This window comes from Daktulosphaira vitifoliae, unplaced genomic scaffold (genome assembly GCF_025091365.1).
Source record: "Daktulosphaira vitifoliae isolate Bord-2020 unplaced genomic scaffold, ASM2509136v1 Scaffold_1, whole genome shotgun sequence".
NCBI classification, from domain to species: Eukaryota; Metazoa; Arthropoda; class Insecta; order Hemiptera; family Phylloxeridae; genus Daktulosphaira; species Daktulosphaira vitifoliae.
The window spans coordinates 62,055,307-62,082,559 of record NW_026099572.1 but is presented as its reverse complement, the minus strand read 5'-3'; the positions used below and the strand labels follow the sequence as shown (position 1 = coordinate 62,082,559).

General features: G+C 23.9%; 1 protein-coding gene across 4 annotated transcripts; it reads left to right on the top strand.

Annotated features, from left to right (window-relative positions):
- LOC126910231 (dynein axonemal heavy chain 10-like) lies at window positions 1–27,253 on the top strand. 4 transcript variants are annotated; one of them, XM_050692595.1, is made up of 45 exons: window positions 1–81; window positions 160–283; window positions 604–1,002; window positions 3,370–3,772; window positions 3,833–3,981; window positions 4,066–4,202; window positions 4,289–4,484; window positions 5,186–5,419; window positions 5,504–5,830; window positions 5,917–6,086; window positions 6,160–6,251; window positions 6,384–6,509; window positions 6,640–6,893; window positions 6,972–7,160; window positions 7,228–7,400; window positions 7,481–8,035; window positions 10,361–10,646; window positions 10,808–11,305; window positions 11,375–11,404; window positions 13,250–13,342; window positions 13,561–13,713; window positions 13,798–13,909; window positions 14,874–15,088; window positions 15,152–15,340; window positions 15,738–15,923; window positions 15,979–16,156; window positions 16,609–16,764; window positions 17,809–17,941; window positions 18,733–18,925; window positions 18,987–19,184; window positions 19,488–19,819; window positions 20,134–20,670; window positions 20,772–20,993; window positions 21,148–21,428; window positions 21,502–21,659; window positions 22,467–23,216; window positions 23,596–23,777; window positions 23,932–24,091; window positions 24,164–24,374; window positions 24,434–24,579; window positions 24,638–24,986; window positions 25,192–25,541; window positions 25,661–25,828; window positions 25,888–26,067; window positions 26,954–27,253. In XM_050692595.1, the coding sequence occupies exons 1-45, from the start codon at window positions 50–52 to the stop codon at window positions 27,251–27,253; spliced, it is 10,506 nt and encodes a 3,501-aa protein (XP_050548552.1). In that variant the 5' UTR covers window positions 1–49. The 4 variants fall into 4 exon arrangements, with proteins under 4 accessions (XP_050548552.1, XP_050548553.1, XP_050548555.1 ...); XM_050692596.1 differs by lacking the exon at window positions 26,954–27,253 and having other exon boundaries at window positions 25,890–26,002; XM_050692597.1 differs by lacking the exons at window positions 1–81; window positions 160–283; window positions 604–1,002 and adding an exon at window positions 1,758–1,798.

Below are 27,253 nucleotides of genomic sequence, written 5' to 3'. Positions count from 1 at the left end.
TGAACACAAATTTCAAGACTACTTACGACTTAGGAAACATTTTTCGATTATGAATTCTTTAAAAAAAATTAATTGTATTCAGTAAGTTCATTTTTATGGTTTGTAGAAAATAACTCAAAAAACCATAATCATATAATAAAAAAATTTGATACATTATAGATTAAATTTAACACCAGTTATAAATCATATGCAAATTTATATAAATGAATCAATGAAAACATATGCAGATGAACTTATATGTATTACAAAACAATTGGTGTATGATCAAAGTATTGTAATAAATGCAAGTATTTATCATTAACAATTAAATTTATCTGATAATTAACATTTTAAAAAAATTATAAGCGGAATTTATTAGAGCTTAGTACCCTTCTCTAATTAAGAAAATTTTGTAAATGTAATATGATTTAAATATATTTTATGAAAAAGATTAAATAACAATATTAACAAATTTTTTTATTAAAAAAGTATTATTACTTTCACTATTAATATTTTTTTAAATTATTGAATCTTTTATTATTCACTCTGTTAATAATTACTTTTTGTTGCTACAATTTTAGTACTGGTAATTTCTTTTTCCAATTAATTATTTTACTTTGTTAGGAATTAAAAAAAATGGTTGACTTTGATATAGTAAAAAGTCAAAAAGACTTTGAAAATTTACTCAATGGTTTAAAAAAAACGAGAAAAGATTGTACTAATATTGAGCACTGTTTTCATAATATCAACTACTATTTATACATCTTGGAGCAGGCTAAAATGACCATGCCTTCTGAGGATTTATCAATTATTGCACAATTGCAAGATGATTGGATAATATTACAAAATAATGTAGCAGATAAGTGTAAATATTTAGACCAAGTCAAAATTATATGGTCATACGCAATTGCAATAAAAATTAGATCATTTTTCAAGGATCTTGAACAATTTATACATAGTTATAAAGAATACTGTTTACAACGTTCAAAAGATGATTTAAATTTTGAAATACTATTAATTGAAGTAAGTAAAACAATTTCGTTTATCGTATAAAATTTGTATTTAAAATTTATGGTGTCTTAAAAAAAAGAGTAATAATTTTTAAGTATTTTTTGTATCATGAACTTTTCAATTTCATAAATCATAAAAAATTTTAAAAATATGGTAAATTTTTATATAATGAAATAATATTTAGTCGTTTTTGTATAAAAAATATTATATCTCCTTAATAATAATCTCACTGTGAAATAGGACTAGGTTTCAACCTTCTCTTTTCTTAAAAGGTCCGCCTGAATTTTAGCTATGCTCTTTGACCAAAGTTGGCATTGGTAACTTTTTTAACAATACTAACTGGTACCATTTAAACTAATATGATCTATATAACGAGTATAAATTAATACAGCCGTACAAAGGTAATGATTAGATGATACTTATATATTATACTTATATCTAAAAGAACACTAGCATTCCATGTGTGTACAAACTTATGAACAACTATGACTATTATATGATACATCACTCGACAAAAATTAACAACAACTGCTACTGTTTAATCTCCACATCTTGTTACTACCATTACCCCATTATTGAAGGTACTTGGCTATCAACAATAATGTCAGAATGAATCTAATATTAATGTCATTTATGTGAAAATTGAATCTGCTGATCCTCTACTTCAATTTTTACTACAAAAACACGTATAGCTGTGTTGACACGGCATCATTTACTTTATAACTAGGTAATTAATAAAAACTCAAATAATACGGCATCAACACCATAAGAAAAATATGTTGATCGAGTGATTAAACCATACTTAAAGGTCTGTAAGACGATAACAATTCAATAAACACATTATATTTCCTAGACAATGTCCGAATATTTACTTGACTCACTGTAGTTCATAAACTTCAGTACTACTTTCATCAACAACATTGTCCTCTTATTCGTATTACTTAATACTTGTAAGAATTAAAAACTATAATTAATGAAGTAAATTTAAAACTGACCAAGCTAGGAAAGTTCTTGAATGACGCATAAATCAGATTTTGTTGCAATTTTTAATGAATTCCATAAGAAAATTTTAACATTCTTTTTTTTATTGAGTTCTTTCCTTCTTATCTCCCATGTGACTCCTAAATGAATACTGAGCCAATATTCAGCTCATTAAAGAAAGTGTAGTAGTGATTTAATTGGTGATTTGTAATTTTTTTTACTATATAGTAGTATTGAAAAAACCCAACACAGTGGGGTCGCGATACAGTGGGGATGTGGCATAGTTGGGTCAAGTATAATGATATCTAACAGTGATTAAAATCTCTATCATAAAAAACGCTTCAATGCAAATCTGTCGAATGAAATAGGGATATAAATATTATTTCTCATAAAAAAATTGTATTGATCTATACACTTTTCAAAAAGTTATAGCAAAAAGTTAATAATGTAAAATATAAAATCGAGAATATTAATACAAAAATAGCATACGGTAGCAATTTTCACCGTGAAGTCAAAATAAAGTCTGAAATTTTTTTTTTTTTTCATAATATAGTATAAAACATAAGCTATAATTTAAGATACATATAAAAGTGTCAGTGTTTCCGAAACACTCTAAAAAGTTAAGTTGAAAAAGTTGTCATTTTGAATCCCCCCTGTGGGCAGGTAAAGGGTCAGATTTATAAAAAAAATAATCAAATAATAGGTAAAGACATTATGCATCTATAAAAAAAGAAAATATATTAATATAATTATTATTGAAAAAATTATGGCAGCTTTAAGTAAAAAAAAATGAAATAATTTTGAAAATTAGCGATTTTTAAATTTGTAATTTTTTTGGAGATATCCCCCCCATTTACGGGGAACGAGGGAAATTTTTTCAATTTTTGAGGGTAATTTCTTTGACTAGATACGATTTGTGATCTTTTGGTGTATCGTTGAAAGAAATCGATTTGGTGAGAGCTGAGAAAAAGTGGTAAGGGACACAAAAAAAAAAAAAATTAAATTAAAAAAAAACACATCAAAGTAAAATTAATACCTTCTCAGATTTGTATCGAAGCTAAAAATAATAATAAATAAATAAAGTAACATTATATTTATTGGACGAACAACTAAACAAAATTTTCATAAATTGAATAGGCAATATCAGATCATATTATATGCTGCTAAAAAAAAAGAAAAAGAATTGTGTAGTCTTACAATTTTTTTATGATGACTTAACAAAATATCATAGACCATACTTGTATGTGTTTCTTTACAGTTACAGTGCATATAAATTTTGTATTTTAAAGACACAATGGTGTTTGTTAATATATCAAGTAATCCAATATTGTAATAAGTTAAATTAAATTAAAATAATATTTTTTACAATAGTACTTATGTTTATTTTAAATATTTTAGGAACATAACAATGCATTTGCATATTTCATGGAACGAAAACAAGCATTAACCGAAGCTGAAGAAATATATAGTTTAAATTTGTTACAGACTGAACATTTTGATAACCTATATAATGAATTCCAAAACATTAAAATTGTATGTAATTTATACAAAAAACAAAAATATGATATTGAAAAATGGTCAAAATTACCATGGACAAAAATTGACATAGATTTTGTAAGAGAGATTTTTGGAGCACTTATGCTGCAATTCAAAAGATTACCCACATTAATTCGAAATACACAACCTGCTTTTATATTAAAAAGATATTTATCAGAATTGAGACAAAGTATTCCTATTTTTTTGAAACTGAAATCCAAAGACTTAAAACCAAGACATTGGAAAGAAATGTTAGAAACGATAGGTAAAATAAAACAAGTAATATTTTCTGATATCATATTAAAAAAATGTTCACTGGTTTAAGATTTAAATACAAATTGTTCAGAAGATGTATTGAGTTTTGGTACAATAATGAAAATGCAAGTTGTTAAAAATAAAAACGTAATTTTACGCGTTCTAGAAAAAGCAACCAATGAGAGTGACATAGAAAATCAATTAAAAATTATAAAAATAGTAATTAATGTTTTTATATATAATTTAATGAAATTTTTTCTTAATCGATCAATAAAAATTTTATATTCATAATTTATTTTATAGAGATGGAATACTATAAATTTAAAAATAGAACAAAGTACTACATTATCAAAAATAGATTATCATTTGCAAGAAGTTGAAGATATTTTACAATTGTTAGAAAATGATCAAATTATAATAAGTAAAATAATGAACAATAAGTATGTTAATATAATTATAAATAAATATAATATTTCGTATTATAATGTAATACGAATTATTTTTTAAATATTTAAAAATTCTAAAGTGCTGTAGAGCCTTTTCTAATAACTGTCGAAAATTCTCGAAAAAAATTGTCAACAATAAATGAAGTTCTTAATAAATGGTGGTCACTACAACAAAAATTGATTTCTTTAGCCGAAATCTATTTGAATAAGGAATTAAAAACCAATTTCACGGAAGAAGTAAATCAAGTTAAGGATTTTCTTAAACTATACAGAAATGTAAGCTACTACATTGATATATTTTACTTATTGTACCTACTATAAATATTATCCAGCAATGTTTATCTTTTAAGTATTATAAAGACTATTTAGTAGTAATTATATTTGGAAAATTAAACATATTTTAATTTTGTATACTTTATTTTTTTTTTTTTGTGTGTATTACACAACTTTTGTTAAGAGTAAGAAAAGTCCATATTTATATAATAAAATATTTAATACCTTTAACTATTTTTACTATAAATATCTAATTTCTAAATATTTAGAAAAATATTAGATATAAAACCAAACAAATATTTTAATTCTAGGGGTTTTATTATAAATTTCCAGATTTACACGCGATAAATTATTTTTTTAAATAAGTTCTCTATAATCTAAAATAATTTTGAATATTGCTGAAATGTATTTTTAACATGGTTGATATTAACTTTAAAATAAATATATTAGATTTATTTTATTTTTTTATTTTATGTCTACGTCTATTTCTTCTTTATTATAATATTTTTGATATTTTAATAATTTATTATTCCTTTTAATCATATTTACTATATGTGTATATTAATGTTAATAAATTTTTTATAAAAGATGTGTTAACAAAATATTATTTTGGGAAATAAAAGCTAGTTTATCAAAAATTACATATTAAAAGAAATGTCTAATATAAATTTTATCTTTTAAAAATATATGGAATTAATTCATAGGTAATGATTTATGCGTATTCAAAAAAAAGAGTTAATGAACTATGTTTTAACACTGATATCTCAAACCAAATTTTATGGTTGGAAGAAAATATAGGATTTAGCAAGAAAACTTTGAAAAAATTTGCATTAGATAAAAGAAACTTATGTCCGAGATTTTATTTTTTATCTGATGACAAATTACTGCAAATTTATGGAAGCCTCAATCCTTTTGATGCACAAGAAATTATTATTCAAGTACAGTTTATTTTTTCCTAAAATGATACTAAAGTACCTTTAGGAATTATTACCTATTACTTATATTTTGTAATGATTAATCAGGTGTTTAATAATATAAAATGTTTCTTGTTTCAAAATCACGATGAAACCTTTACAATTACGGCAATCAAGTCTTGTGAAGATGAAATACTGACTTTAAAAAATGTTATAGCTGTACAAAATTCTGTAGATCATTGGTTACCTATATTAATTAATGAAATACACAAAACGCATCATTTCTTGGTTAAAAATGCTATTTTTGAATTAGGAACAATTTTTAATTCTAATGAGTTTGGCTGGATTAAAAAATTTCAAGGCTCAGTTTGTTTAGTTGCGGATTATGTATGGTGGACAATCGAAGTACAAAACACTTTCCGAAAAATTCAATTAGTAAGAAACAACATATTATTACTAAATAAATTTTATTCTGATATTTATTATTGTTTTAGTAATAATTTTATACGCTTATCTTTTAGGGAGAAAAATTAAGTATGAGAAAATATTTAAATCAACTAAAAGGTAGATTAAAAGAAATTGGTATTGCACTCAATGATCAAATAATTGAAAGTGATAGGAAAAAATTAAATTCCTTATTATTATCTTTTGTTCACCAAAAAGATACAATAGAATTTTTCGTGAACAACAAGTATTTATAAAAACTTAACTACAAATAAACATATTCAGTTGCTAAATCATTTAATTTATGTACATATTTTTAGTATTACAAGTATCAGTGATTTCGAATGGGATTGTACATTAAAATATTATTGGTTGAAATCTGAAAATAATTTATTCTTCTCTCAATGTTCAGGTAAATAAAATAACATGCTTTAAAAAATGAATTCAATCAATTTTGATTCATAATTTATTTGATTATTCTTGTATGTTCTTTTATTTTAAATTTATATAAAACATATAAGCAAATTGTTGTTAAACTATATAGAGTATTTTCAATTTGGTCACGAGTACATGGGATCGAATAGAAATTTATTAATTACGCCATTAACTAATCGAATATATTTAACTTTTACTCAGGCTTTAAAAATGAATGTAGGAGGCGCGCTTATTGGTAATTATAATATAAATAAAATTTATTACCCTAACTTAAACATAAGATACATGAAATTAACATTATTAAACTTCATTTAATATTAACATATTTTTATTTTAATAAATTTAACGATTAATGATTATTTTAGGTAATTCTGGAACTGGGAAATTGCAAACAATATTAACAATGTCCAAATTATTTGGACAACTATGCAAAGTTATAACATGTAGTGATCAATTAAACCATGAAATATTTGAACAATTTTTAATTGGGATTTGCAAAAGTAAAGTTTGGGGTTTATTTCAAAATTTTAACAAAATAAACCAAAAAACAGTATGTATTTTATCAACTTTATTTTCATCTCTGAAGTGTCAGTTATTGACAAACGAAAATATATCAAAAGTAATACGCAAATATATGCTACATAAATGTTACAATAATAGCTTTACCATTCATTTAATTTTTTTTATACAATTGAAGGGATGTAGTCCAATTATAAATTTAAATTGTGGAATTTTCTTAACGATGAATATTGAAAAACCTAATAAAAATTCAACAAAAATTGATGAAATAATAAAAAACAATTTTCGACCGGCTTCTTTAATAGTACCTGATTTTCAGCAAATATGTTTAACAATGCTATACTCCGTAGGACTTCTTAAAGCAAAAGTACTAATAAAATTATTAGAAAATTTGGTTTTACAAAATGATTTTTTACTAATTTTATTTTTATCAGGTTTTGTCCAAAAAAATTACATTATTGTACAAATTATGCAAAGCACAACTTTCTACACCTTTCAACTTTATCTTTAATTTAAGATCTTTAAAAGCGCTTATCTCTTTCATAAGCAATATCAATAATGATCATTCTGACTTTAAAGAAAAAGATATAGTTGCAAAAGCGTTAAAGTATTATTTGCAATATTAATAAATTACATTAAATATCTAAATAAGATAATTAAAAAATAAAAATATACTTTTTCTTTCAGAGATTTTTATTTACCCCAATTAAATGAAAATGATAAACAATTATTCCTATCATTTTTATCGGACTTATTTCCGAAAAATCAACATTTCACTACCAATAACCTTAGTTTAAAAGTATCTATCGAAAAAATAATTGCTCAAGGCAATTATAAGAAAATTGATAATCAAATTGAAAAAATTATTGACTCGTTAAATGTAATTAAATATCGAAATTCCCTGGCATTAATTGGGCCTACATGCGGAGGCAAATCTACTATACTTAAAATTATATGTGAAGCATTGAGCGACATTGAAAAAGTTATCCAATTAACAACCATTCATCCCAATGCTTTCACCATATCAGAACTTTATGGATACATAGATACAATAACAAGAGATTGGAAAGATGGATTACTTACATATATTTTCAGAAAAATTAATCAACCAATTATACGTAATAATATATTTGATCACTTTATATTATTTGATGGCAGTTTAGATTTGTTATGGATTCATGAACTAAATTCTGTGATAGATGATAATAAAACATTAATATTAAACAACGGTGAACAAATTAGGTAAATACAGAATTAATTAATATATTTTTTTGAGATCGTTGGATTCAAATTTTATAATAATTTTTTATTTCCTCTATTTTAAAGATTTTAAAGAGTACTTTTATTTTAGTCATTTTTTTAGTTTCTTATATCAAAATATATGTTTTTAAAGTCGCTGAATTCAAAATTGACATTAATTTTTCAATCCCTTCCAAGGAGATTAAAGAGATTAAACATTATTACAACACCATAATTATAAAGTTATTCAAAACATTTTCTTTTATTTAATTATATATATATATACATATATAAATCATACAAACAATTTTTATCTTTTTAATTCATTTTGAAATACGGGTTTACTCATAATTTATTTCTGTTTTTAAATCGGTTTCTAAATATTTTTTTCAATATAAGTCGTGTGTTAGTGTGTGTTCTTGTTGAATTCAACAATTTGAATGACTTCACAAAACTCATCGGTACCAAACATAGCTTTATAATCTTTAAAATTTCATTGGCTTCATCATTAGTAATGATATTATGAAAACTATTTGAATTATACCTATTTACATATATTGAAATTCATGTTAAATATATATATATATAATACAAATGTGCTTTTATAATGTATATGATAAACTCACAAATGATTGAATATTTTACGAAATCACTGCTGATCACTATACAGTAATAATAAAAATAATTTAAACATATTTATTTTTTTTTTATCTTTAGTTACACATCATTCTTGAATTATTAACTATGTAATACTTTTTAAGTTCATCCCTTATGCCTTGTAAGGGGGTCAATTTTGTTTTTTTAAATGGGAACACATATTTTGAATTTAATAAAATGTTTGAGTTTTTAATTTAACAGTAAATGGCATTTAAATTTTAAATGTAACTTTATTAGTTTATTAGATATAAACATTTAAAGTTTCAAATGTTTGAGTTAATATATATGTATAATACACAAAGAATTACAAATACAGCTATTAGTTTTTTATGACATCGATATTCGTAGATACACAGCATTTATTATCAATGGAAGTAAGGCACATTGTTGTGAGTTTATAAATACACTAACTGGCAGTATAAAAAGTATATCTAATGATAGTCATAATTGACAATAAACACTCTATGTTTTAAGAATATAATAATTAGATGTAATAACACCGGCACACAAAAAAAAAAAGTTGTCTGCACTTTTGACTTTGTGGTAGCTATGTTATTATTATTTTCGTTTAATGTACGGAATGTTCGAATACATAACAACATTATATTGTTTCAATATTGCCAAATATGAATAGATCGTACTATATTATGTAATAAAAGTAATTAATTATAAATATACTTACATTATTTGGTCGTTAATTATATATAAAAAAAAAGTAAAATTCGACTTTTTCAAATACACAAAACAGTTTCGCGTTTATTAATATATCTCTTTCAATGATAACACAAATGATAACATAACCAAGTAGACCGATGCGTAACATTCCGTACATTAAACGAAAATAATAATAACATAGCTACCACAATTTTTCGATTTTATATAAATTCTACAATTTAGTGGTATCATATGATGCCACGATGCATGAAGAGGTTAAAATTCGAGAAAATCGTTCTCTTCATTCTAGTCATTTTTTTTTATAAATATTACAATTTTTTATATTTTCATATTCTAAACTCATATTTTATGCGTGATAAAATACAAGAAAAGTATTTAATCGTGTTATATAAATTTTTTTTCATATTTATAACTACAATTTTCCTAATTTTTTTGGTTTTTTGAGATTTTTTTTTATTTTAAAATGTTAATGGGACAAGAAAACTTCAGATTCAAATTCAGTGGAATAAAATACATAAAAATCATACTCAATCTGAATCCAAAAAATTGTTTTCATCTCAATAATTTCGATTTTTCGTGATTTATTGCAATTTTTGGGTTTTTTTGTTATTTTTCAAATGTTGACGATTCAACGGACTAATTAACGTTCAGATTCAGTTTCAGTAAATTGAAATACATAAAAATCATACTTGATCAGGGTCCACAAAATTTTTTTCATCGCTTTAATTGCAGTTTTTTGCAATTTTTTGCATATTTTTTGTTTATTGCATTTTACTCAAATCTGAAGGGTGACCGGGCCAAACGGACTTCAAATTCGGATTCAGCAGGTCAAAATACATGTCTGTAGGTGGGTCCGGTCAAAAGTACAGACAACTTTTTTTTTTTGTGTGCCGGTGTTATTTATTGAATCATTTTTTAACAAAATAAAATTATTTAAAAGTTTAATATGTATAGGTACTAATGTTAAACTTACATGAATTTAGATAACTTTTTCAGGATCAGACCACAGTGTAAGCTTTTATTTGAGGTTGGTAATTTGAATTACTCGACTCCATCTACGATTTCTCGAATGAGTTTAATTTTTATTGATCCAAATGACCTCGGATATGAACCGTATTGGGATTGTTGGCTGAAATCGAAAAATCTAATGGAGCAAACAGCTATGGATCAATGTTTTCATAAATATGTCCCAGAGTTATTAAAATTGATTTTCGGTGAAAAATGTACCAATGCATGTACAGGAGTGTTGAGTATGGCAGTTCATCAAACAAAATTGAATCTAGTAATGAAATACAATTACTGCGTAGTAAAATTTATAAACCAAAATATTTTTTCAGAAATATGACTGAGATAATTATTAAAGGTCCAACTCCAATCTTAATTTAATTGGAAATGAGGACTATTTTTTTTAAATTCAATAACCTTACAGAAATATATTTCTAGGTGACTCAATTATGCTTTATTTTGGATGTAATGCTACCTTTAGTTTCATCAAACAATAAATCTACAAAAACTAGTTTTGAAAAAAGAATGTCATTAATTGAAGACTCGTCGTCTACTCCCTTACATTCAATGGCAACATTTATTGCTGGTGTAGATATGCTAGAAGCTGTATTTATACAAGCATTATATTTATCGCTTGGAGCTTCGCTCGCAGATGATTCATCTCAATATGCTTTCGATGCATCTGTAAAAAAATTGACTGGTTTTCCATTATTTTCAATAAATGAAGACCAGTCAAAATTAATAAACTTAAAATACATACCATGTGGTGAATGCACATGGTATGACTATTATTTAGACTTCAATAAATTAGAGTGGATATCTTGGGAAAAAGTAGTTCCTGTTTACAGTCATAAGTTAAATTTTAAATTTAATGAAATTCTTATCCCAACGGTGTCCACAACAAAATTTATATGGCTACTTCAGCTAATAAATGAAGTGATTACTTAAATATAACAATATTATAAATATATTTTTTTAAATTATATTAAACGCATTTTTTTTCAGTTCCATTTTAGAAGTGTTTCTTTCAAAAAGGTAAATTGCTTTTAAAATATGACAAAAATTCTCTTTATATTTAATTAAAATAATATAAATTGTTTTTTTTTAACGAGTATTATACTGTTATTACAGTAATAATAGTTTCACTTTTAAAGCTCTTATCCGCTCTAAAGTCGACTATGGTTCCTTTTTATACGTCTCGGCTTCCACTGTTCATCGTAAAAAAAATAAATTCTCTACTCTCTGCTTGCTTACGCACAATTATAGGTGCAGTTTACTCTACCCCTGATATGAGTTTACAAGTAGAATGTTTATGCCCTCCCATTAAAATTCGATCTCGTTACTTAGCCCATAAATTCCTTTTAAAACAGATATCCAGTCCAGCCAATTTAATATTTTATTGTTTTCACTCACTAAGTTTACTTTGTCGATATGTACCCAAAACTCTTCTTCTACTTGCCTCTATTTCTACTACCTTGATTCCCTACCTTAATTCCATAATTACCTCAATCAATCGCCTACTTATTTATGACATTCCATTTCATGCACTTACTCATTTTCCAAAAATTCATTTTAACCATCCATTTCTTTCTTATATCAAGCCTCAATTACAATCTCTCCCAACTAATTTTGTCAATTATCTTTTTGATGAACTCATTTCCTCTCATTTTGCTAACTAATGCCTCATATTCACTGACGGCTCAGTTTATACTAACTCCGCCGGCTTTTCCTTTTTAATTCCTAGTCTAAACATGAATTTCTCAGATAATCTCTTCTCAAAAGCTTGTTCATTTACCACCGAATCTTATGCGATATCCTCGGCTCTCGAATTAGCCAAATCACTTAATATAATAAATGTTCCGATTGTCTGGGATTCACTGTCAGTTTTATCCTCTCTTTCCTCAGTTCCTTTTATAAAGAGTAGATCCTTCCTCACAATCAAAATTAAAGCCTTAATTTATAATCTCTATTTAATGGATATTAATGTTGAAATTTTATGGTGTCCAAGTCATGTCGGAAACTCTAGCAATGAGATAGCAGACCATCTAGCCAAACTCACTAACTCCTTCAACCGACCACCTATCCTAAAAATTCTCTTTTTCGATCTCCTTTCCTCTTGTCATCTAACTATTAATAAAGCATGGCAAAATAAATGGTCAAATTTCTCTTTAGCAAAATGGCATAAATCTATAGTTCCAATTATTCCTAAACATCCTTGGTTTTACAACCTTCCTCTGTCCCGTTTCCATATTACCTCATTTTCCCGTCTTAGATTTGGTCATAATCGGCTACCTTTTCATGCCTTTAACATGTCACTAAACCATTCCCCCTTCTGCCACAAACACAATGATGAAGTACCCTGTAATTTCTGTCATTTACTATTTGATTGCCCAGCTTTACAACATAACCGTTTACTCTTGTTCAATTTCCTGTCCTCCCTTAATATTTCAACCATTAATAGTTTTAATATCCTTAATGCAAAATCCTCCCCAATAATTATACAAATAATTTCCTTCGTTCATTCAGCTGGCTTCGTTATTTAATATTTTTCTATATATTAATTTAATATCCTAGATCTATTTTGTTTTGTTCTTTCTTTTTTAGTATTTTGAGTACGTTTAATTTATTAATTTAACAATATGTTTAATTGTGTTTAATAACATTTTTTTTTTTTTTTTGTATAGTCTTAGTTTCTATTGTATAGTTTTATTTTAATCGTTTAACTATAATAATACTTTTGTATTAAAGGCTAATAAAAAAAAAAAATAATAATAATAGTTTCACATATTAATAGCATTATATAAGTATATAGTACTATAAAACAAATATATTATTTACTATCTTTAATAAATTAATTTAATGTTTCTTTTTATGTTTTAGGTAAAGCGCCCTACAATTTTAGTTGGGAGAATGGGTTCTGGGAAATCTGCTTTATTGCAATATTTTCTGTATGGCTTAAGTTCACTAAATTTTGTAAGTTTTATTAAGACCAAGGATATATATATATATATATATATATTGTTTTTTAATTTGATTTTCCAATAACTTTATGATTAAATTTAGCTTATATATAAAATTGAAAAATTAATATTCATTGAACTACGATGAATATTACTAACAAAATAATAATAAAATAATTTTTCTTTTAACTTAATTGAATTACATATTATAAATGATATTCAATTTTTCAGATGAAAAGAACTTTAAACTTCTCTACTAAAACGTCTTCAATAGAAGTGCAGAATAGCTTAAAAACAAATTTAGAACAACGTTCTCAAAATGTCTTAGGCCCTCCTGTTGGAAAACGATTAGTTTACTTTATTGATGATTTAAATTTACCACATGTAATAAATTTTCTCATTAAGTTCATTTGTACTTTTTTACACTCCAAATATAAACTGTTTACGTGTTGTCATATATTCTTATAGGCAGACGAATTGGGTACACAAACACCTATAGCTTTCTTAAAAAGTATATTCGATAAACAAGGAATCTACGATCAGGAAAACTATTTTAGATGGAATGAACTTGTCGACATTTGTAAATCAATATATCAACACATTAAAATATATATATATATATATATATATATATATATATATATATACAGCGAGTAAAAAATTTTCCGTTTTTATAGTCGTCTGATTTTTTCCATAATATAAAATGATAATTCAAAAATCAAATAACATTATATTTTTAACAAACATACTAAAATATTTTTAATAATATTACATTTCTGGAACACAACTTTTACATTAAAATTAGTTTCAATCACACAAGCCACTTTAGATACACAGGTTTTTGGTTCCATCATAATTTTTCCTAGACTGGCTCTCTTTTGATGTGAGTTAAACTTTTGGGGACGTCCAGAACAATTTCATTCTTTAAAAGAACCAGTTTCATAATATACTGTACGGTCTAATACGATTTATTTATTGTTTGAGAAATATTTCTGAGAGAATTACTATCTTTTCTTAGTTGAATTACTAATTTCGGAATAGCAATTGGTATCTCCATTGTATAATGTATGTAAATTGAATAATATGTACGTGAGCGTATGTTTATCGTCCCTATTAGTTACTAAAACATTTATTAAATGCTTGCTGATATGCAAAACTTTCAGTCCATACAGGTTTTTCCTATTTCAATTATTTTTAAACATCAATAAATATACAGGAACAGTTTTTTTGTTATTTTCGAAAAACAAATATTTATATGTTTCTGAATAAATGCTTATTAAAAATATGAAATTGTTCGATTTTTGAATTACCATTACATATTATGGAAAAAATCTGACAACCAGTGTATGGAAATTCTTTTACGACTGTATTTATATATATATATATATATATATATATAGGGTATTCAGCAAATAAGGAAACGAGTTTCCATTGTTCTCATTGTTTGTAACAATTGATTTGTTTCCTTACTTATTGAACACTCTTTATAATTATTAATATTGTTAGTTCAAATAAATAATTAAAAGTTACTTAACAAATTTTAGGTTTCTTTGCAGCAATGGGCTATTCTGGAGGAAGTCGGAATATTTTAGATCCACGATTTTTATCGCTTTGCTCAATATTTAATTTACCATCATCGTCAGATGATACTATAAAACATATTTTTCATACCATTTTGTCAATACACGTTGAAAATTTTACTGAAGATGTACGAAATGCTGTTAAAAATATAATTAACATGACAATTGGTTTATACAACGTAAATGAATGATTATTCATGTTTTTTTATAATTATTTGCAATCACAATTAATACTATTTTAGGTTGTACTAGAAAAACTTCATCCTACACCAGAAAGATATTTGTATTTATTTAACATAAACCATATAAGTCAAATTATTCACGGAATGACTCGCATATCACCCGAAGTATTCACTACAATAGAATTGTTTGTTCGAGTTTGGCGAAATGAAATTACTAGAGTAATGTGTGATCGATTAATAAATCAACAGGTACAAAAGATATTCTTTCTTTTTAAATTCTACCTATACTACAAATTTTGCTAATGACATATTATTACAAATAATTTTACACACAACAGAGTTATATTCGATTAATAAAAAAAGGACAATGAAAGTTACATGCGTATACTCAGTACTTGTAATTATTATAACTATTATATTCTTTACAACAAACTGTCTTATATTAAATAAATCATACTGAGATATATTAATATATTCAGAAGTATGATGCAAATTATTTTTTTCTTTTCTAGGCGCTAATATCAATTTTGATTTTTGGCAACATCTATTGAATAAAAAAACATTCTTATAGAATTTTTTGAATATTCATTTTGTTAAATAGTTTTTATGATAATAATGTTTAATAATTAAAATATGACTTTTGTAGGATAAAGACATTTTTGATTTCCACTTAAAACAAGAATTGAAACTGTATTTTCCACAACAATTAGATTACGTACTCCGTGATCCACTTTTATTTGGAGATTGCAGAAATGCTGTAGATTCAAAAGATAACTCAAGAAAATATGAAGATTTAATTGATTATGATTCGGTTTATCATTTGTTTCAAGAGGTAAAATAAAGTAACAAATATGTGAAAAACATATAACTAAAATTGTTAATTATAGATATTGACGAAATATAATACAACTTATGGTTTATTAGATATGATCTTATTTAATAATTCCTTAGACCATATTATTAGGATTCACCGTGTATTAAGGATGAATAAAGGACATGTAATATTAATTGGACCTAGCGGAAATGGAAAAAGTTCATTATCTAAATTATCATCATATACATCAGGTATATTTTATAGAATAACAATATTTATATTATAGAAATATTCTCTTTTAATTATAAGTAACTAAAAATAATTAATAATACTGTACATGATTTTTAATATATTAGAATTAAATAAATTTTTTAAATACATAATTTTATAGTGAACAATTTATAAATTTTATTTTGGTAATAATAGTTACAAAAATATCATAATGTACTAGTGAGTATTTTTTAATTCATTTTAAATTCAAATATATTTAAATTTTAGTATTATTTATTAATATTAAGTAAGTACAAAAGATTCTTGATTTTTACATGGATTCTTTTTAATTTATTTGAATTATTCTGAAATAATAGTTTAACTTTCATATTAATAAATTAATTTTATTTGATAGTTTATTTAAATAATAGAATATTCAGTGAATCATAGCAACTTATAATTTTTAATAATTTAATAATTTTCTTTGTGATAGGTTATACTATGTTTTTTTATAAATGTCATAAAACAGATGATAGTAAAACATTTGAACAACATTTTAAAGAAACTTTACATCAAATTTTTTGTGAAGCTGGAATTAAAAATCAACCAACAATTCTTATACTTGATGATATAGAAATAATTGAAGAAAGTAATTATTGAAGTTAAATAAGACATTTAAATATTATTACTTATAAGAATATATTGTCTCTGAGATCACAATCGATTGATAAATGAAAAATATTAATAATTTCAATAAGGTTGTTTGGAGCTCAAAACTCTACGAATGAGTTATTTTTAACAGATAAATTAAAATTCAATGTGATATCATTCATGAATGTTTTTTTAAAAAAAATAGTTCTCAAACTTTATGATTAATCTTTATCTCAAGAGTACTGAAGTTGGGAACAAATAATTCAATATGAATATTTGAAATGAATGCGTATAATTATGCGTATGTTTTGGTTAGTGACGTAATGTGACACATTCAGTCTATGCCTCAGCTTTGATGTTAAGCTGCGCTATTAGCTATTAGTTTCCGGATATATGACTATACGGGAGCTTTAACAGCGATACACACCTTACCTCATTCATTATTGGCTCTATAAAGAGGTTGTGTCAGTTCGATAGACGGTGTAATAATCCAATCAAATTGTATGTTAAAATCGACCCAAATAATTGTATTAGAGGTTAAGGATATAATGATGAATTCTGTAAATTTACATCTTATATTCGCCAAATATTCATAATAATTTTTTTTTAGAATTAATGATTATTTACTTCTCAACCACAGACAGAAATAGATTTTTAATATTTGAATTGTTTTATTTCTAAGACTTCAATTTTTTTTTATTTTTGCATTTATATTGCTTCGTAATGTTTTTGTTTAATACATTTATGGCTGTTTTAAAATATCAAAGATTTTTTAAAACTGGATACAAGAAAAAAATTTTTAATTTAAAACGTTTTACAGTAAAATTAACATTATAACCTTTTCATTCTAAGGCAACATAAAGGAGAGTTTCTAAAATAACCTCTGCAAGAAAGTCTAAATATTAAGCTAATAGTTTATTAAAATTTATAAATTATAATTTTATTGGAAGAATAATATCAAATAAATGTTTCCAAATAATTATATTCGAACATTCACGAAAATTTCACAAACTAAAACAGTTTCATAAACATATATTTTTAGATATTTTAGAGTTCATAAATAATATTTTAATAACTGGATTTGTACCATCATTGTACTCTGATAAAGAAAAGAAAAAAAAAATAACTGAAGAATTGAAAAAGAAGTTTGACAATTCTCATCCAAATTTTAACGCGTAAGCTAATTAAGCTAATATTTTTTGTAAAAAATATAAATAATATTTTATGGTTAAAGAAACTTAGCGCAGTTGGGTAGCGGTATAATTGGGGCATGTTTTTATAATATTTGACATTAATTAACTTTACTATCATAAAAAACACTTTGATACAAATCTATTATATTTTACAATAGTTTGTATAATTGAAATTTCACAACTTCTGTGTTATTTAAAATTAAATATTAATACTTGTTAAATTATTTACTTAAATGAAAATAAATTAATGTTTTACTATAACAGCCGATTTTTCATAGAAGAATAATCGACTAATGGATTATATTTATCATTCTAATACATTTCAAACCTTAATTTGATATAGATTAAGATGATTCACTTTCCGAAACATTTTCAAAAATCAGGACTTTTTTTTAAAATTGTCGTCACTAATAGGTTCAATAAAATCGGGTTCTTTTTAAGTATAAATCCAAAAAATCGGGCCACTATGAACTTAGAATTGTCATGGACAAACATTAAAAAACAAAACACATCATCATAAAATCAACACATTCTCAGCTTCGTATCGAAGCTTGGATATTTATTTACCTACATCAAAATTATGATACAATTAACATTATTCATAAAAGAAATATACTTAAAATATTTTTAAATTTTATAACTAAACTTTTTTTTTAAACTGAAATATATATTAATTATATATTTTACATATATAATATTACATATTATATCTGTAAAATTGTATTTTCTATATTTTATAAGTTTTAATTTTATTAATAAATATATTTTTCTAGAAATAGTTACTGGGACTTTTTTTTAACTAACTGTTATAACAACCTTCATTTAATATTGCTTATGGAACCAGGATCAAACTTAAAATTACATTTTAGAAATTTTCCTGGGCTTTTAAATAAAACTTACATAAATTGGATTCATGATTGGCCTGTACAAGCATTAAAGGCAGTAGCAGAAAGAATTGTAGCTTATGTAAGTTAATTATTTTTTTATAAAAATGTTTGACAATTTATATTTACATAAAAATCTATAGGAAAATATTGTACCGGATAAATATATTTGTAGTATTTTAAAACAAAGTATTTATACGCATCAATCAGCAGATAACTATGCTAAGTTATTTAATAAAGAAACATCAAAGAAAATTCGTTTTTCTCTAAAACACTTGATAGATTTTATGACTATATTTAAGGATTTAACTAAAAAAAGATCAGCTTTTCTATGTACTAAGGTATGTATAAATTAAATTGAAAATTATGTTATGCATATGAAGATACATGGAAAACGGTAGTTGTCAATTTTATAATTTTTTTAAGAAAACAAAAAAAAAGTTATAAACTTCTATCACTATAATAATAAAATAACCTTAGATGTTTTAATATTATCAAAATGAAAATATTTGTCATCAATTTTAGATTATATTACTTAATACTAATATTAATCAATATATAAAATAAAAATCGAAAACAATGGTCTACTACTCTTTTTCTCTAGCACAATTCATATGGTAACCTGCATATATTTTTCATAACAGGTTTATCAAATATCACTGGGTTTAAAAAATATTGAACATATTTCACAAGAAGTTATCAAACTAAATGAAATTATTCTTCATCAAAAAGAAAAAATTTCTCAACAAAACCTAGAGTGTTCATTTTTAAACGAAGAAATTATGAAAACTTGCATACTTATTGAAAATCAAAAAAAAAATTTATTTGATTGTAAAAAAGAACTACAATGTAAAACTGACATAATTAAAACTAATCTACAGCAACTATTCGAGTTAGATCAAAAAATGATGCCAATTTTAAATAATTTTAAAACATCGTTAAATGATCTAAAATCAGAAAACTTTGAAGAAATTAAGTAAATAATTTTAATAACTTTTAATAATCTTTAATAACCTTTTTAAAAATTTAGTATATTCAATTTATCTTATTCACTTTTCAAAAAAATTTTCTTCACAATATTGATCTTCATTCAATGAACTATAATCTTCTTTTAACCGTTTTATTTTCTATTAAAATATAATAAGCATATAGGATACGTATAACATTTTATATTTATATTTAAATGACTTAATTATATATTTTTACTTTTAACTTATAATATTATTTGTTTCAACTTGTGTTAGATGTCTGTAAAAATTTAAGACAAAAATATTATGTTTTTAATTTTAGACTAATAGATACACCTTCCGAGTCTTTGATAGAGTTATGCGAATGCATTGCTATTATTAAAAGCTATGAAGATTTTAATACACGGAAAACATTAAGTGATATGGTTGGAGAGCCGGGATTTTTAGAAAGTTTATGTTCATTAGATTTTGATCAAATTAGTCATAGACAACGAATTCAATTACAAGATAAAATGAAAATTATTAATAAAAATATAACTACACGCGATATTAGTACACTTGAAAATAGTTTATTTAGATTTATTAAATCAATTGAAGAAGCATGCTTCATTCGTCAAAAAATGATTTCATTAAAATCTAAAATTAAAAAATTGGAAGAAGACTTCGATGAAAATAAGCAAATTGCAAAAACTGAGGATGATAAGTTGAATAATTTTCAAAATAAATTACTCAACCTCCAAGAACATTTAGAAAAATATTTGAATGAAATAAAAAACTTAAAATATGAAAATGTATCTTTAGAAAAAAAGTTTAATATTGCAAAAAAACTTTTGGAAGAATTAAATTTAAAAACTGACAGGTAAGACCAGAATTTAAAAGTATTAGTTCAAAATAAGCATAGATAAAATTTTATTGTTAACTAAATTGCAATAAATTGTTTGGCATATCTATAATATTTAGATATATTTTGGATCAAAATAAATATGAATTAATGAAGGAAGAAACAATTGGCAACTCATTAATTTGTGCTTCATTTCTTATATATGCTGGTCCTTTTTCCTTAAAATATCGCACTAACATGATATATAATGATTGGATTAACAATGCCCTTCGTTTAAAGATACCATTAGATATAAACCTTAAAATAGAAAATGAACTCGCAAGTGACGTTGAAATAGCAAAGTACGATAAGTTTTTTTTTATGTTATTTACATATTTTGATAATTCATATAAATATAAATAGCTGAAAATTGAAAAATTAAATTCACAAATTTACAAAAATAACAAATAAATTTATGTGTTCTTAAATGTTTTTAACAATATGTTTTAACTCTAGTTGGACTCTAAATGGTTTACAATCAAACGAATACTTCACTCAAAATGCTATAATTATTACTCAATGTTTTCGATATCCATTATGTATAGATCCACAAAATCTAATCACTAATTGGATAGCAAATCATGAAAAAAAAAACTCTTTAATGTTAGTCTCCTTTATTGACTGTGATTATTTGAATAACTTAAAAAAAGCTATTCAAAATGGTTTACCTATCATTTTCACTGATTTTGAAAACATCGACATAGATATCAAAAATATATTAAATAAAAACATAAAATGTAAGTTTAAACCTTACTTAGAATGAACTATTAATTTTAGAGTTTCAGAATTTGATTTGTATTTGATTTTTAGCGAATTCAAATAATTGTTTATATATAGAAGTCAATGATGAGCATTTAGAATATAACGAACAGTTTAGATTATATCTAATGACAAAATTGACTGATCAGCAATTTTCATCAAATGTTTATTCATTAACGACTGTTGTAAATTGTTCCATTACTCAGAAAGTGAGCGTTTTTTTATTTATACATTTTCATTTTGAAAGTATAAAATATGGCGACATTTAACCTCAAAAGGTTCCAAAGTATCTTAAGTGACAATCTTTGAAAATGGAAAATTGCCTTTTTATAAATTTTAATGAACTTTTTTTTAAATAAAAATGTTTAAATTTTGACAATATAATAATAAATAACCTTAGTGTATAACTTTACCAACTTCCCCAATAATTACACATTGGTTATAGATTAAACTTTTAAATTATAAATTAAACATCATTAATACCATTTTATGAAAAATATCTAAAATAAAATATTATTATAAAAATCTTCATTGATTAAATTTAAATGATTCATAGAGCGAGTATATCAATTATGTACTATAATATACCAATGATTATGGCATCTTCTACAATATTATACAGGATTATTCTTTTAACAATAGCCACTCAATTCGACTTAAAATAGTATTTTGTTTGATTTTTGTTAATTACATGTGTGCTGCATTTATCAGTTATAAAATATCTTTTACTTTTATCGCTTATTTATTATAGGAGTGTCAACTTAATATTTTAAAGTGGCAAAATAGTAATAGTAAATAAATAAATTTATCTTTTTTAAAATGTTTATTGGTATAATTCTCGATGCAAAAACTAACATTATTTTGCTTTAATAGATCAATGATAAATAAAATTAACTAAATTCAATGGTTTATATAGTATACAATTCAATTTTTTTTGTGTTTTACTACATTTGTTTTTTTCAATGCTTATTATAAATATATTTTATAAATTAGGTAATTTTTTCTGTCATATTTAGGGAATGGAAGATTATTTTCTTGATATAATACTTAAAAACGAAAATAATGAATATGTAGAAAAAATGAAGAAAACTTTATCTAAAGATTATGAATGTCGAAAATATCTTCAAGAACTTGAAAATACTTACTTAGAAAAAATAATGAGTTATGAAAGTTCTTTTATTGATAATTCTCATTTTGTTGATGAATTAAAAAATATTAAATCACAATTAAATTTGTATTGTTCTGAAAAGGAATTAGTTTTTAAAGCTAAATCTGAAAATGAAAAATTAAGAACACTGTATAAAACTATTTCTGAACTCTGTGCTTTATACTACAAAATCCTGTATGATTTAAGAAATGTGGACACATTATATCAATTCTCATTACAATTCTATGAACAATTATTAATAAGGTCTATAAAATTAGCACCACAAGACAAAATATTATCCGAGAGGATATTTAATATACTTCAACAACTAACTAATTATTTATTAGAATTCAGTTGCTTTAGTATTTTTGAAAAACACAAATTATTGTTTTTGTTTGAAATGTCTTGCATTACAGAAAAATATTATGGAAATCTATCTGATTCAGAGATAATATTTTTCATAAAAGGAAGTTTAGGTTCTCTAAATGTTAATTTGAAAAATCCTACTTCATGGTTACCGAATAAATGTTGGCAAAACTTAGTCAAGCTAAGTTTATGTTTAAGCAACTTTTCTAATTTAACTGAACATTTTCAGAAAAATACAAAGGAATGGAAAGAGGTAACTCGAGAATAATTCAACTTTTATGCACCTTTAATTGTTTTTGTAAAATGTTAAATGTTTTATTTAAATCACAAAATTTATTTTTGTCTATCAGCGTATTGATGACTCATCGATGAGTATTTTTCTGTTTATTAAACCGATCCCGTGACTTTATAGAAACTAATATAATATTTTGATAAAAAACTATATTTAATAGTGTTGGATATAGATGCAAATACAAGTTCATTTAATTTGGCAACACTAGCGGTCTGGTGACTAGCGAGGCGCTCAGTCATCTTGACCTTAAGAAAATATTTGACAATCCTAGATTAGATTTATACATTTATACTTATAATTATTTCATTACTATATCTCATTGTACTATTTTTTATTTTAGTGGTATTATTTAGAGTATCCAGAAGATTTAAACACTACACCCATTAAAATAAACAAGTACTTTGATATGTTACTTCTTCTAAGATGTTTTCGAACTGATCGATTATATCAAGGAGTAAAAAATTATGTCCATAAAGTAATCAATACAAATAATCATAATATTATGAATATTGGTAATAAATGGTAAAATTTTATTTTTTTTAATAAAAATTTTAAACTCCCATTAATCTATACTAAATTAATTATTTCAATAAAAATTGTAATTTTTCAACACTATATATTCTTGCAGTTACACAAAAATTAATATTAGTTGTATTTAAATGTATCAAATTTTCAGTTTTGAATTGCTGCAAAATAAATTTTCAAATTTTTCATCTTGTGTGTTGGTTTTGAACTACAAATCAGACTGTTTACCAATCTTACTTGAATTAGCCAAGAAGAATAGCAAAGACAATTTTACATATGATGTATTAACATCGGCAGTTTCTGAAGAATCTGTAATAGTTTATTTTAGTATTATTGTTGTTTCGATAAAATCATTAGAACTTTAATCGAGAGTTTGTTTTTAGGTAATCTTCACATCATTGAATTCTGCCATGGACAAAGGAAATTGGTTAATTTTACAGAATTTTAATTTCACGAAATCATTTATTTTGAAAATACAATATATTTTATATGAAAAAAATCAGCCTTGTCATCCAAATTTTAAATTATGGGTTTTACTAGAACCTTTATCGATTATTCAATATCCATCAACGTTTCTTCTTAGATCATTAAAAGGTTCCAGTCATTAATAATGTATTATACGTATTATAATTTAATTTTTATTATGTTTGCAGTTATAATAGAACCACCAAAAAGTACCAAAACCATCTTAATGAATGCGTTAAAAACAGTTGATTTAAGCGATTTAGAATACCAATCACGACATCCTTGTTATAGATCATTATTGTTTGCGTTATTATTTCTTCATGGAATATTATTGGTATACAATTTAGTTAATTTATTTAAAAAAATTAACTAAAAACAAAGTTTTATTTTAGGAACGTAAAAAATATAATAAAATTGGGTGGAATGTCTCATACAGTTTTGATTTTTTAGACATTAAAATGTGTCAACAAATATTAGATATGTATTTAAGTAATACATATTTAGATGAAATACCTTGGATCAAAATAAAAACATTAATTGGAGAAATTGTTTATGGTGGAAAAATAGTAAACAATTATGATAATCGAGTGTTATTAACATACATTGAAGAATATTTAGGAGAATTTATTTATAGTACTTATCAACCATTCAGTTTTTTCAAATGTGACAATAAGAGTAAAACTTCACAATATCACAGAATGGAACGATTGTTACTTCAGAATAAAAATATTAATTTATTTGGTAAATTTTAAGTTATGCTTATGAGTAACTTTTGTAAACTAAAGAACTTATACTCAAAAATCTCAAATAAACTATAAAAAATATATAGAATGGTGATTTTCAAATGTATAGTTATCATTTATAGAAAAATTATTATTATAATATTTTTTACTTTAAAAGTTAAATATGATTAAAATTATGTATGAATTTTTTTTATGGAATGAAGATATAGTTGACAAAATTCCAACAACAATTAATCCAGATACTTGTGGGTTACATCCAAATGCTATGTACGTCTATAATAATGAACAAATCGCATACATCTGGAGAAATATGATGAAACTGTATCCAAATATTTCAACTGTTAAAAATGATAATAATTATTGGTGTGAAGTTGTAAATTACAAAAAGGAAAAAATTTTTAATTCGTTACCTTCATTATATGATATGAATAAAGTTCGCAGTTTTTATGAAAATAAAAAAAATAATCCAAGTATTATAGTTTTATTTCAAGAACTCCAACATTTTAATATTTTATTGGAAACTATTAGAAACGGCTTAACAAAGTTACAAATGGTATATTTTTATATCAAATCAATAAAATAAAAGTGTTAAAATATATTACTATTTTTTCAATATCATTGATAAGGGATACATAAATATTAAATATAAAAATAATTTGTTTTTGTATAAAGGTATTTTTAGGAAAGTTGGAAATGGATTCCGAATTGGAAGACGTTTACTCGTGTTTATATTTAGATCTTATTCCAAAGTCGTGGAAACGCATATCATCACTAGCTATTAAATCACTGTCACGTTTTTTGGATCACATAAACCAACGAAATTTACAATATTCTACTTGGGTATAAACGATTTTGGATACATTAAAAATTTAAATATAAATCAATGAATTTTTTACTAGAGTCAAATAAGTGAGCCTCTAGTTATATGGTTATCAGGATTACATTCGCCAAAATCTTATCTTACATCATTAATGCAAATAGCTTGCAGAAATTATTCCTGGGTACTTGAAAATTGTACACTTAAAACAGATGTAACTCAATGGCTCACTGATACTGAAGTCTATCAAAAACCAATCATGGTATAAAATTTATATGATATATAATGTTCTAAGATTATTTCCTTTTAATTAATATTACAACTGGACCGCCTCAAAGAAGGGTGCAAGATAATACCTTCCATTAGTCAATATTTCATTATTTTAATCAGCAATTTTTTGAAGTTTTTTTGAAATTTTATAGGATGACTTCACCTGTGAATGAACAGTTAAGAGTTTTTCATCTTTTAATATTCTTTGATAAAATATATTTTTATATCACTTATAAAGATAATAAATATTTGTCCCTTAGAAAATTTTCTGTAATTATAATGTAAAAATATTTATAACAAGCACAGAAATTTTAATTAATTGCTTTATGTTCAAAGTTAGAATTTTCCAGTTAATGATATTGTATAATAATTGTGATAATACAATAATATTAAATTAAAATATTTTCTTTGTCGTAAGATATACAAACTACAACTTGTTACTATTATCTTAAACATTTTTTTAGTTAAAAACTCAGTGATGTTTGTTTATTGGAAGTGTTAATTTGTTGGTGATGTTACCTATAGGATTTCTAAAAAAAAGTTTAAAACAATTATTTGGTCTGCAAATCCAGCCATATTAGTTACTTCAGTACGGCCTAGATTAAAAAAAAATTAATTAAAATATTCATTAGCTTGTAATAAACAAACATATTTATAAATTATTAATATAATTTAGCTAATCTGTTTATTAAAAATAATAAAATAAATTGCTTGAATACAATCAAAACTTAAATAAAAAATAATTCTCAACACAGCCTATGGTAACATATTAATATCGGTAATTTTTATTAATGATTTACTTATGATTTAAATATATTTTATTTTATAACAATTTAAAAACTATTTATATTTAAATGTAATATATATTTTAATTTTAGGGATGTTATGTGGTTGGATTGTACTTAGAAGGTGCACGATGGGATGTTGAAAACAAACATTTAACAGAACCTAGTCCACATATTATGATCGAAAATATGCCAATATTAGCTATAGTTCCAATAGAATTTAATTCATTAAGAATTCCGAAAAATACTATTAGTGTTCCAGTATATTTAACTTCAAAAAGAGAAGGAAACTCAGAGTATGATAATTGCATATTTAAAGTTACTTTAAACACAAACATTCACAAAAATTTTTGGATATTACGGGGAGTTTGCATTATTATGAATTCTGAATAA